This window comes from Nycticebus coucang, chromosome 20, assembly GCF_027406575.1.
Source record: "Nycticebus coucang isolate mNycCou1 chromosome 20, mNycCou1.pri, whole genome shotgun sequence".
Classification (NCBI taxonomy): domain Eukaryota; kingdom Metazoa; phylum Chordata; class Mammalia; order Primates; family Lorisidae; genus Nycticebus; species Nycticebus coucang.
Window position 1 is genome coordinate 43,290,856 of NC_069799.1, and position 12,883 is coordinate 43,303,738.

Consider the following 12,883-nt stretch of genomic DNA (forward strand, 5'->3'; position numbering starts at 1 on the left):
AAAAAAGTTACTACAAAGTGTCTGTCATAAAGAGTCTTGGTGCCTTAAAAACATGTAATAACTTAAGCCAAGCATGCTGGCTCATGCTTGTCCCCAGCACTTTGGGAGGCTGAGGCAGGAGGATTGCTTGAGGCCAGGAAATTGAGATCAGCCTGGTAATATAGTGAGACACCACCTCTACAAAAAGGGGTGGGCATGGTGGTGCATGCCTATAGACCTAATTACTCGGGAGCCCAAGATGGGAATATTGCTTGAAACCAGAAGTTTAAACTCATAGTGAGACAAATGGGCTACTGTACTCCAGCCTCCGTGACAGAGTCCCAAACTATAAACAAATGCAAAAACGGATAACAATTTGAAATCCACATGTATGTAATAACAAAGCTTTGGAAGCATGAAATGAAAATGACAGAACTACAAAGAGCAATAGAGAGATAAGTAATCATAGCAATAGAATTTAAAATACCTTTTTCACAAATGACAGAATAAACAGAGAACCTTAATGAAGTTAAGAACACATTAACAGTATCAACTTGACCTGACGGAGAATATACATACATATATACATACATACACACACAAACACATGTTGTACATGATACACATATACATATACGTGTATATGTGATACATAAAAATCATATTCATAATTGACTAAATATATATTCATGAACTAAGGAGAGAAATTTAATTAAAAATCATTAATTTATGATACTTACTACTATGACCCACTTTTCTGACAGTACTAAATGTCTTAATCTGAGATGGGCTTTTTGAGATTAAAACTTATCTTCACGTGAAAGAGTTCATCTAATATTTCATGCTTTTCTCAGCTATAAGAAGAGAGGCTTTTAATCTAATAAAAAGTGAAACAACTTTATTGTGAATCCTCTGGATAATTAATATATACAAAAACCATTCAAAATTTCCGATCAGTGTTTTAACAATTTAAGCTAATCAATACAATTTAAATAAATGACACACACACACAAAAAAAATGGACCATGAAAATAATTGTAAAAATCATAATATTACTTATCCCGAAATTATGTGAAGGCAATCTTATTATTTCATATTACATTTAGAAAGTCAACATTAGACTTTTATTGTACTAAGGGGATTTGTATTTTTTAAAAGCTTCTTAGATGGCTGATTGGAAAATTTAACTGATAAAAAAAATTCCAAAATAAAGAGAGAAAAGAAATTTTAAAACTCTAGACCAGGTAGAAAAATTAAAAGCAACCAAAAAGAAACAGCTTATGTATTCTAGGAACAAAGACAGTTACACTGCCATTTATAAACAATTTAACTATCAGTTATTTATATAATAAATCATATGAATACAGAAAGATATAAAGTAAACAATTGAAAACAGATGCCACACAAGTACTAACCAAAATAACTACACAGTAGTTTTGCCGACATCAGACAAAACAGACTTTTAGTCAGAAGACCTTACTGAAGACTAAGATGGTAACTTTTACAAAAAGAAAAGATTGAGCTCTTGAGGAAAATCTAATTTTTTATTTTTACACATCTAATAGATAGACAGTATAAGGAAAATGGACAGAAATATAAGAAGAAATAGATAAATCCACAATGATAGAAGAACAATTCACTATATCTCTCAATAATTGATAGAACAGTCAAAATTCAAGGAAATCATAAAATAAGAAATTTAAATGACATAATAAAAAATTGACTTGATAGATCTCTGTAAAGTTATAAAAGGATACATGTTCATGAACTAAATTCTGCTTAGTCAAAATTTACTTAATGTAATTTCAATAATTTAATAATATTTATTATCATTGTATTTCCTATTGAATCTTTTCTTTCTAGTAGTTCTGGTTGCAGGCAAAAGACTGTCAGATGATATCACATTTTATTGTGGACTATAAGAAAAAAGGCCCTTATAAGCACTAGAGAACCAGATTCTCTGGTGGAACGTCTAGATTTACCAGGTATGTTAATTACTCAAGAACATCACCACCTCGTTAAAATATAAATATCATCTATATTTTTTACTTGTGCATATAAAATCAGTCGTGTAACTTTTTAGATACACAGAAACATTAGAGACATTAATATATGTAATTTATAATTATCAAAAATTATTTTATTTCTTTATTATTATAAACATTATTATACATTTATATTTAAAGCTATTCTTTAGTTTTTTATTTAATTTGCACTTTAGAATAAAGTTTAACATTTTGGGTGTCAAGTATGACTAAGGAAAAATGAATAATGATGTTAAATAGAGAGTAAAAGAACTAGCAGGTACAAAAAGAGTAGTAGCCAAAAAAATGGTGTAATTACACCTAAAATATCAATAATTAGGTTATGCATATATACGTTTAGGAGAAATAATTAAAAGAAAAACATCAGACTAAATTTAAGAGTTTATACAAGTTTCTTACAAAAGAAATAGCAAAATCATAAATAGGAAAACCACAATAACAGGATGAACAAACTATACCATGTAAATGCCAACCAGAAGGAGCTATATTAAAAGCAGATAAGAAGGTTATTAAGGAAAATAAATAAAAATATATAAATGATAAAGTATTATAGGGCCCTTAATTAGGACAAAATATTCTGCCCTTGAAGAATATAAATTTTAACTTTATATGCACATAAATACTACAGCATCACAAGACATAAAGCAAAACCTGACACAAATACAAGAAAAAATAGAGAAATCCACAAAGTGGATGATTTAACACATATAACTCAGTAATTATAAAAGTAACAAATCATCAAGAAAGATCTAGAAGAATTATCAAAATAATTAGCAATAGAAGCATGTGTTTGAAGGCAAATTCATAAACCAAAACCAAAATTCTATACTAAGTAAAAACTAAGTTAAAAGATTATAATCAATTACTTACTATTGACACTGTCCTTTCTAACAGCTCGAATTTTCTTAGTTTGAGATTGGCTTCTTGATAATAAAACTTTCTCATCAGGCAATAGATGTTCAAGCGGTATATTCTTTTTCCGGATTTCCAAAGGAAGTGCTAAACAGAAAAGCAAATGTGTAATGGAACTTCTGGATATGTCAAATAATCAGCAAACTTACCACCCTCAGAAGCAAAATGAAAAAAATCACGAGAACAGTTTTTTCCTGAGGGTACGTGAAGGTGGTGTTTCTACTTAGCAATTGCTAATTATGCAAATACCAACCAAAAGATATTAAATATTTCTGCTTTTGTTCTCTAGTTATATTAGTGTATTCTATTCACACATTAGGGTAAAGTAAGATGTCCATAAAATAGATGCTCAAATATACATATGTAAATCAAAGAAAAAGATCTTCTGATGAGTTCAATTTAAAATAATTTAAAATTATCTATAATTAGTATACTTACTATTGCGTCTTCTTTGTTCATCAGTTATTTGTTTCTTTCCTAGTGTTTGAAATTTTGGCATTGAATCTTGCACAGATGTAAGATTTTCATCTCGTACTACAAAATGAGCTACATGAAGAGATGCATTTAGTCTACAAAATTAACAAATCTACTGCAAAATCTCTAGATTTCAAATTTATAACAAGTATACAGCAGCATTTTCTCTCATTTTTATAAAATTATAATGAAATTGCCACATTGTTAGATCTGACGTGAAGACGGTAAGAATAGTTTTAATGACTGTGGAAGCTAAGTCATTATTTCATAAATATTCTGAGAAATAAACATGTTTTATATTAATCTCCAGGATTCATAGGTTAATAAACTATGTAGACATAATACATAATAATTTATAGTTTAGTACATAATCATAGCCCTAACACTGAAAATCCATAAGCACAAAGGCATTCCTTGCAGCATTGTTTGTAATAGCAAAATATTCAACACTATCAAAATTTTCAGGCATAGGAGATGGATTGAATGAACTGATGTGTATATCACCAACAACAGCATAGTATCAGTTATAGTATAAAAGATACACATACATGTGCGTGTGCGTATGAGTATGTATATAAGGTATATAAAATAGTATAACAACTGTACCTACAGTGAGATGTTCCCCCCCCCCCACTCCCTAATCTATGCTAACACATCCTACCCTTGCCCAATGTCATTTCACGGGAAAATGAAACACTTACGGAGTCAGTGACCATTCAGGCTCAGACTCTTGCTTATGTTGCCACAGGGATTAAAGTCTTAATTGTCACTTTTAATTTGGCCTATTCTCTCTTAATCACCTTGACACTGGCCAGCTTTCTCAGTGACCAATGGCTGTGAGCAGCATGATCAATTAAGCACAATGCCTTTCTGGAAAAGCAAAAAGCATGAAGAGCTCCAAGATACCAGATACTAGATGTACGAGATACCAGAGTTTATGGGGCCTTTGGGGGGGATACTAGAGGATAATTTGCAGGAGCCAAAGGGTCCCACGTGCACTTTGCCATATCAATGGGTCTCAAGGAGTGGTAGCCAACACTAGGGGCTCTCCTGGAGAATGCTAGAAGATTATTTACACAATATTTTTGGTTTTGAGAGGTACTGATGGTCCTTCTCTAGCCCCAAACTCCCTCTTGGCAGGTCAAATTAGAGATCTAACACAAGGTCTCTGAGAAAGGTAGGAAGCAACTCTTCAGCTACTGCCTTTGTCCTCTGCTGATGGGATGTACAGTTGTCAGAGACCCTGTGAGCTAAGTCGTATCTAGTGCTGCTGTTAGTTCTGAACAGGGACCAGGCAGTTCTGAGATTCATGGCTTTATTAAAAGGAATTTTAATAAAAGGGATGTAGAACCTTCTGAAATTGCTTCACCTTACCAGCAAACCAAAGACCCCTTAGAGACTTGGGTGGTTTGCCTCCAGGACATAGGATGTACTCTTATTAAACTTAGGGGTACCTTGTAGGGCATGTCACTGCAAAACTCTTTCTTCAGAATGTCATGACAGCAGAAACTTTTGCTCAAGGAGGAGAAAGAAAAGGGAAATATGAAGTGCAAACTTCAAGGTCCTCTCTTTCCTTACTTGAGTACTATTTGGATTCTGATAGCTTTGCCTTACCTGTGATGAACCTATCACTAAGATCATGTTTGGACCACCCTTGCAGAGGCAGCCCTGTGAATCACGTGGGTGGTCCCTTGCTTCTACAAGGATAAGTAAGGATAGCAGATGATATGGCTGACTAGACTCAGATTTCTTGGTTCATTTATGGCATTCCTGCTGGTTTTCTAGGTCAATCAAACTTACTTGTTAAGGTCATGTCATTTGTTTTGTAATAAAATCTAGAAATTAACTGTCAAACTTTCAGCCATAGAAAAAGCAGCTGCTCCCAAGGTGGTAAAGCCTCATTATAAGAGTGATTTAAAATGGTAATCATGTGTTCTTCTCCTGAATGATGCTTCTAGAAGTGATCTCTGGGTCTGGTTACTCAACAATGGTTTCTGAAAAAGGTTGATGTCTGTCCCCCAGAGGGACTCATGGGCAGGTAGCTGGCCATGGGGGCTCCCAAAGCCAGCCCAGCTGGGGTCTGCACATTGAAGATTCTATGTTTAATAAAGTGTTGTTCCCTCTATCCCTCCCTGGGAATTTGGAGATGAACGGGTGAATGGTTCCAATTTTTACTGAGTCTTTGTATCCTTCAACAGTGAGTAAGAAGAAGGGTTAAGCCAGAGTCTTCAAACCTCCAGTGGGGACCAGGATCAGAGTCAATGGAAAGGTGGGGAGAATTATATTTCTTGGGCCTTTTGGACACTGGTGTAGAGGTGACTGTGATCCACATACTCCAGCATCAGAATGAGGGGGAAACAGAGATTGCTCTCTAGTTTGAAGTCTGAAGTCACCACCAAGGGGACCCAGATTATCTAGACTCAGCTATGAGTGAGTCCCTTTGGCCTACTGCACACTCCATCTCTGTGTACACTACTGAATGTATTATGTCACAGGTGTACTGTCTAAGTGAACACCTCTTCACCTTTGCCCACAAAAACTAAGGAAAACTGCTCAGTGAGGACCATTGTAGTTGGGCATGCAAATGACCACAAACCTACACGTCTACTAGTCCCTGGGGTTTTTGTTTCTCAAAAACAATACTGACCACCTGGGGTAAACAAGAAGTAACAGCATTCATTTCTCAGCTTAAGGATGACAAAGTTCTTCCTGAGACTAATTTTCCATTAAATAGCTCCTTCTGGCCTGTGCACAAAGACTCATGTAGATACAGTTTCAATGGATCACTGGCAACTAAACACCACAGGCAGCCCTGGGTGCTGGCAATACCTGACTTTGTGACTGTCAGAGAGGATACTGCCCAAGATAAAAAAGAACTTATGTACAACAACTGATATATAAAACTTAGTTTTTAGCATCCCTGTCCATATTGGGTGATCAGCTTACTGTTACATGGACTGGGTTGTAATATACCGCTAATGTCCTTCTACAAGGCTACCTAAATTCCTCAACTATTTGTCATCAATGGATAGGTATGAACTGGAAGAAGTCCTGCTCCTGGAGGGAACAATAGCCTTCCACTGTACTGAAGATATTTTCCTGGGGGCGTCCAGCCATAAGCATTACACAAGGACTGAAGATATTTTCCAGCCATAAGCATTACACAAGGACTGACTCCTCTGCAGACCGCTATGAGGTACCATGGCAGAGCCATTACTACAAACAAGGTGCAAGGAACCAGCACTCGGGTGGAATTCACAGGTGTGATATGGGAAGAGGCACAACATCTCTTTCCAGAGGAGACGACTGCCAATCTTTTGGTCCTCTCAGCTATCTCCTCCACCAAAATAAAAAGGAAGCCCCTCCATTAGTGGGGCTTTTGCTACTGGTACTTTAGTATTCCCCACGAGGGAAATTTGATGGCACCCATCTCACAGGTTACTGAGAAGACCTCACCTTTGTATGGGGCCCAACCAATAAAATTCCCAGGGGATGACGGACAAGGACCCTACTCCTTGGCCCCTGTAATTCCCATTTTCTGTTTAAGATAAGGATCTCAATAGCCTCTCGATTTGTTCACTCAAGCCTATGGCAGAAAAAAACATTGCTACAGCTCAGAATACCATAAGCTAAAATATCCTGTAAATTATAATCTCCTAGAGTCAGCCAAAAGGTGCATATACTTAGGGATTCTACATGTCAGTTATTGAATCTTAGCAGGTACTACGAGCAGGTCCAATGGCTGTGAAATAATCTTACGACAAGAAATTTCCACCTGGATTTACCATCACTGTCACTTTTGCTCTCTACTTACCTTAAGGTGTTCATATCCTAGGTCAAAGTATACATTTTCTTTTTGAAACAGGGTCTCACTCTGTCACCCAGATTAGAATGCAGTGGCACAATCATTGCTCAAAGCAACCTCAGACTCCTGGCTCAAGCAAATCTCTGCCTCAGTCTCCCAAGTAACTAGCACTACAGGTGGGTTCCACCATGCCCTGCTAATTTTTTATTTTTTTATTTTGTAGAGACAAGGGTCTTGTTATGCTAGACATCAAATTCCTCGGCTCACGTGATCCTGCATGTAGTTCCTCTACCTTCTCTCTCCTTTTTTTTTTATTTTATTTACTTATTTGTTTATTTATTTATTTTTTTTGAGATAGAGTCTCACTATGTCGCCTTTGGTAGAATTCTGTGGCGTGACAGCTCACAGCAACCTCAAACTCTTGGGCTTAAGCGATTCTCTTGCCTCAGCCTCCCAAGTAGCTGGGACTAGAGGCACCCACCACAATGCCTGGCTATTTTTTGGTTGCAGTTGTCATTGTTATTTAGCAGGCCTGGGCTGGGCTTGAAACCACCAGCGTTGGTGTATGTGGCCGGCGCCCTATTCACTGAGCTATGGGTACCAAGCCACCTCCTCTGCCTTTTCAAGTGTTAGTATGCTAGGTGTGAGCCACTATGCCCAGCTGACAGTATACAATTTTCATAAAATATATGCTCAAATAAACATTAATGAATCAAAGTAAAAGATCTTCTGGTGAGTTTAATTTCAAATAATTTAAGGTATCTATAATTATTGTACTTAACTATTGCGCCTTCCTTTTCCAGGAGTTTTTTTGTTTGTTTCTTGCAGTTGGAGTTGTGACATTGAGTCTTGATGAGTAGACTTATCTGATCCTACAAAATAAGTTACATAAACAGATGCATTTAGTCTGCTAACTGGAAAAAAACCTACTGTGAAATCTCTAGAATTCAATCTTATAACAGGTGAAGCAGCATTTTCTCTTAGTTTTATAGTTATAAGTAAATCACCATAATGTTAGATATGAGATTACAATGGTGAGAATAAATTTAATGGGTGTTGTAGAAGCTGTCTTATTATTTCACAAATATTCTGAGTTATGAGGTATCAAACATATTTTATTAATATATTTGGTCTCCAGGATTCATGGATTATTTATATTTTAACTTAATACATAATCAAAGACCAAACAATGAAAATGCACATGCACAAAATTATTCATTATTATATTATTTGTAATTGCAAAATATTCAACACCATCTAATATTAAAGCATAGAAACTGGTGGAATAAACTCAGATAGAGATGATAAATTGTGGCATAGTCTAAAATAAGATAGATAATGTAGAACAAACCAATATATGTATTCTGTAAAAACAATAAAAAAGATTTCTGTAAACTAATATGGAGGGATTTCTAGGAGATAATGTTAAGTAAAAAAAAATTTTAAATAATGTATATAGTATGCTAACTTTGGGGTTGAAAAGTAATTAAGAAAAAATCATAGAGAAATAGATATTAAACTTTTCAAAATAAAATAGGAAAGATAAGCAAGGAAACAAATGTAATTGTTATCTACAACAAACAGGGTGGGAAAGAGGATGGGAATATAAGGGGGAGGACTGTGGGAGGAGTGAAATTCCTCTAAGAATATATTTTATAAATAATTACTTTTGGAACTAGGTTAACATTCTACATATTCCAAAGCTAAAATTAAATCAATGAGGATAAGAAGTGTGAGGCCTCAAATTGAAAGCAAACTTAATAAAATGAACCTACTGGAAAAAAAAAAACAAAAGCAAGTACTAATCCACGTAACTCATGAATACAGTATTTGAAACACACCCTCAGTCAGTCTTTATCAAGAGCGTTGAAGGCCGACTGCAAACAGTTCACAAAATCTTTTTGGTAGGTTTGTTTTTGTAGTAGTATATGCTAAGCAAATCTGCAACAAGGTTTGAAGTATTACAGGATTTAGCAAATGTATATATTAGTTGATGTTTTGAAAGTCAGGATTCTCAACATGGAAGAAAGGAATAAAACACAAAAGAGAGAAAGGCAGAAACAGTGCTAAAGTGCTAAAATTGAATGCCTCCCAGAGACCTCACAATTCCTAAAATATGTATATTTGTGTACGTGCATGTATATTTGCACATGCACGTGTATGTATGTGGATGTGTGTGGGTGTGCATATGTGTGTATACTAAGGAGTATGGGTTCAAGTTAAAATCCTATGCATGATCTCTCAGGCCTAACCACAGACAAGTACAAAGGTTTCATGTGGCTGTTGTCGTGGAAGAAGGCCTTTCATTCCCCATCAGATCTAGCACACAGCCAGCACATTATATTCTCTGGAGGGATATGCAGCCATGGGTTTAGATCTCCTCCAGGCCAAAAATGTTCTCCTGAGTATCTGCATTTCTAACTCAGAAGTTTCCATTTGAAGTTTTCCTTATGAGGGAGAGGGGAGCTGGACTGAGGTCCTGTGTTGTTCAGGTGCCTCTGCTCAGATGACCTCATGGGAGGCCTTGAAGATAATTTTCTCCTTTCTGACAATATTTAGTACTTCTCCATTCAGTTCTCCTGCAGGCTGCATCCATATGAACATCAAGAGCCTTTTGTTTGGGGTTCCTGCCGTGAGGAGAAGATCCTCCCAATTTGTGATGAAACATCTGCCATTCCCCTGTTGCCTTCAGTGGGGAAAAATGAAATACTGGTGAAGCTGGGCCTTTCCCTAGGTAGGGCCTTGCTTACACTATCAAAGTATTTGAATAAAGATTTAATTATTATTAATAATTTTATTTTGGCTTCATATCTTTTTTTTTTTTTTTTGGTAGAGACAGAGTCTCACTGTACCGCCCTCGGGTAGGGTGCCGTGGCGTCACACGGCTCACAGCAACCTCTTAACTCTTGGGCTTACGCGATTCTCTTGCCTCAGCCTCCCGAGCAGCTGGGACTACAGGCGCCCGCCACAATGCCCGGCTATTTTTTTGTTGCAGTTTGGCCGGGGCTGGGTTTGAACCCGCCACCCTCGGCATATGGGGCCGGCGCCCTACTCACTGAGCCACAGGCGCCGCCCTTGGCTTCATATCTTAATTGGGCATCTCAACAACTGGCAGCTCCCCCTCTCACAAAGTGGTGCAGTGAGCAGAGTAATGAATTCAGCAAATAAGAAAAGCAAAATCCTGAAGATTCCATGAGGAATTGTAGGGAGGTGCTTGAGAAGTCCATGAGACACTCTTGGATGATGCTAATGGATCACATGCAGGTGTCTAAGGCTCCCATGGGGCACTTCGCCAGCCACGACAATGTGTTTCAGGAAGTGTTTGTGAACCCCAGAGGTGCTTTGGCATATGCTAGTGACTATTTGCATAAGCTTTTCAAGTCTTGGGGAGGACCAATGGTGCCTCCCTTTAGTTTACAATTCCCTGGCTAAACTTGCCTGGTGGTTCAAATTATAAATCCCAAAGAAGGACTCTAAGAAAGCTAAAGAAATAATTCCTAGCTATTGCTACATCTTTTAAGGCAATAGGAACAAAAGTAATCATAAACCCTGCATGATGAATTGCACACAGTTACTACTGTTAGCTCTAAGCTTGTCCCCGGAACTGAAAGACAGCCTATGATGCAACAAATTATTGAGACTCATGCCTAAAATGAAAAACAATGTAGAGTCCTTTGGAGTCACTTCACTCAGTTATCTGAAGTGATCTTAGAGACCTGGGGTGCTCATTTCCATGATGGAGAAGGTGATCTTGTTAAACTGAGTGAGTGAGAATGGTACCTTGTGGACTGTGTCACTGCAGACCCCCACCTTCAGAGTATACTAATGTTGGCCACTTTTGCCTAAGGAGGAGGAATAATACGGGGGGTCAAGATAAAAGGACACAAGCACTCAAGAACATCTACATCCTTAGCCAGATATTATTTGGGATAAGAAAGATTTGACCCACACATGATGAATTCCCTGACATTGAAAAACATTCTTCTGGTGTGTATAACTGTTCTGCAAGCTACCCTGGTGGACTCTTGGGTATACAATGAGGAATGAGAATGGCAGATGATGAGATTATAACTAGACTCAGATTTCTGGGTTTATTCATGCCACTCCTACTGGTTATCAAACGCCATGAAATCTCCCCAATAAGGCTTTATTGATCAGCCTGTGACACAATACAGATCTTCACTGACAAATCATCAAGGATGGAAGAAGTGGTTACTGCACAGATAGCAGAGACTGGAGCACAGGAAGAATAATATAGAATGGGTAATAATGCACCCTCTCAACCATCTGGGCAAGGGCTTTCCCATGGAGATCTCTGGTTCTGGTTACTTAATAGTAGATTCTCATAGATGAGATTAATGTGCTTTCTTGCCAAGGAACTCACAGCAAGGTAGTGAGCCATGGGGCTCAACAGGCTTTTATCATTGCTAGGGTCTACAAGGGAATGGATCCTGATTGATAAAAGTGCTATTCCTTTTCCTCTTTCCAGTGAATCTGAAGGTAAACTGGAAAGGCCCATTCAACTTTTGACCAGATGTCTCAGCTTTCAAAAATAAACAAGACTAGGAGTCAGGCCAAGGTCTCTATGCCTTTAGTAGAGAATGGTGGTCCTGGACCAAGAAGTGCCATAGGGAGGTAGAGAAGAATTGCATGTTGTGGGCTTTTTGAATCTGATACACAGTTAGCTGTTATGTCCACCATCCCTGACAGTATGATGAGAGGGTTATGGCTTAAAATTGTGCCCACTATATCACAACAAGTTAAAATACTAACCCCTAGCATCTCAAAATGTGATCTTATTTGAAAATAATTTAATTTAATTTCAATTTGAGATAATCAAATTGAAATGAGTTCATCAGGGAGGGCTCTAATCCAATCTGAATGGTGTCCTTATAAAAACAGAAAATTTGAGTATATTCTCTGTCTCTCTCTCTCTTAGAGAACGCCATGTGAAGATGAAGGCAAAGATTAGGGTGATGCATTTACAAGCCAAAGAATGATAAATATTGCCAGCAAACCACAGAATTGAGGTCAGAGGCATGGAACAGAAATTCCCCCTAGTTTTAAGAAGGAAATAACCTTGCCAATACCTTGATCCTGGACTTCTAACCTGCTGGCTGTAAGGTGATAATTTACTGCTGTTGAAACCATCCAATTTGTGGTACTTTGCTACAGCATCCCCACCACTGGGAAATTTATTTCTGCTGTAACAAACACTCAGAAAATGTTGAAATGGCCTTAAAATTGGGTAATGGGTAGAGGCTGCAAGAATTTTGAAGTACATTATAGGAAAAGTTTAGATTACCTTGAAGATTATTGGTAGAAATAAGGACATCACGGGTGATTCTGGTGAGGGCTCAGGAAGGAAAGGGCAGACCTATAGAGAAATCTCTCATCTTAGGTACATATGTAATCTTGTCATGAACAGAATGTTGGCAGAAATATCAATGTCAAAGGTGCTTCCTGTGAGGTTTCACATGGAAATAAGGAACATATTATTGGAAAGTGGAGGAAATACTTGGTATAAAATGACAGAGAATGTGACTGAATTTTGTCTGCTGGATGGCAAGTAAAACTTGTATGCAATAATTGCAGATTTTTAGCAGAGGAGATTCCTATGTTTAAGGCACATCCTGGTTTCTCCTGGATGTTATAATACGATGCAGGA

At 37.3% G+C, this 12,883-nt stretch overlaps 1 protein-coding gene across 1 annotated transcript in view; it reads right to left on the reverse strand.

Moving 5' to 3' along the window:
- LOC128572618 (coiled-coil domain-containing protein 7-like) overlaps positions 1–12,883 on the reverse strand; it is a 117,681-nt gene that overhangs the window by 85,819 nt on the left and 18,979 nt on the right. The window contains exons 3-5 of the mRNA XM_053572588.1: positions 7,998–8,087; positions 3,375–3,482; positions 2,895–3,023 (exon numbers count right to left, since the gene is read on the reverse strand). Of these exons, the coding sequence (XP_053428563.1) occupies positions 2,895–3,023; positions 3,375–3,482; positions 7,998–8,087 (327 nt within the window). The remainder of the gene's footprint in view (positions 1–2,894; positions 3,024–3,374; positions 3,483–7,997; positions 8,088–12,883) is intronic.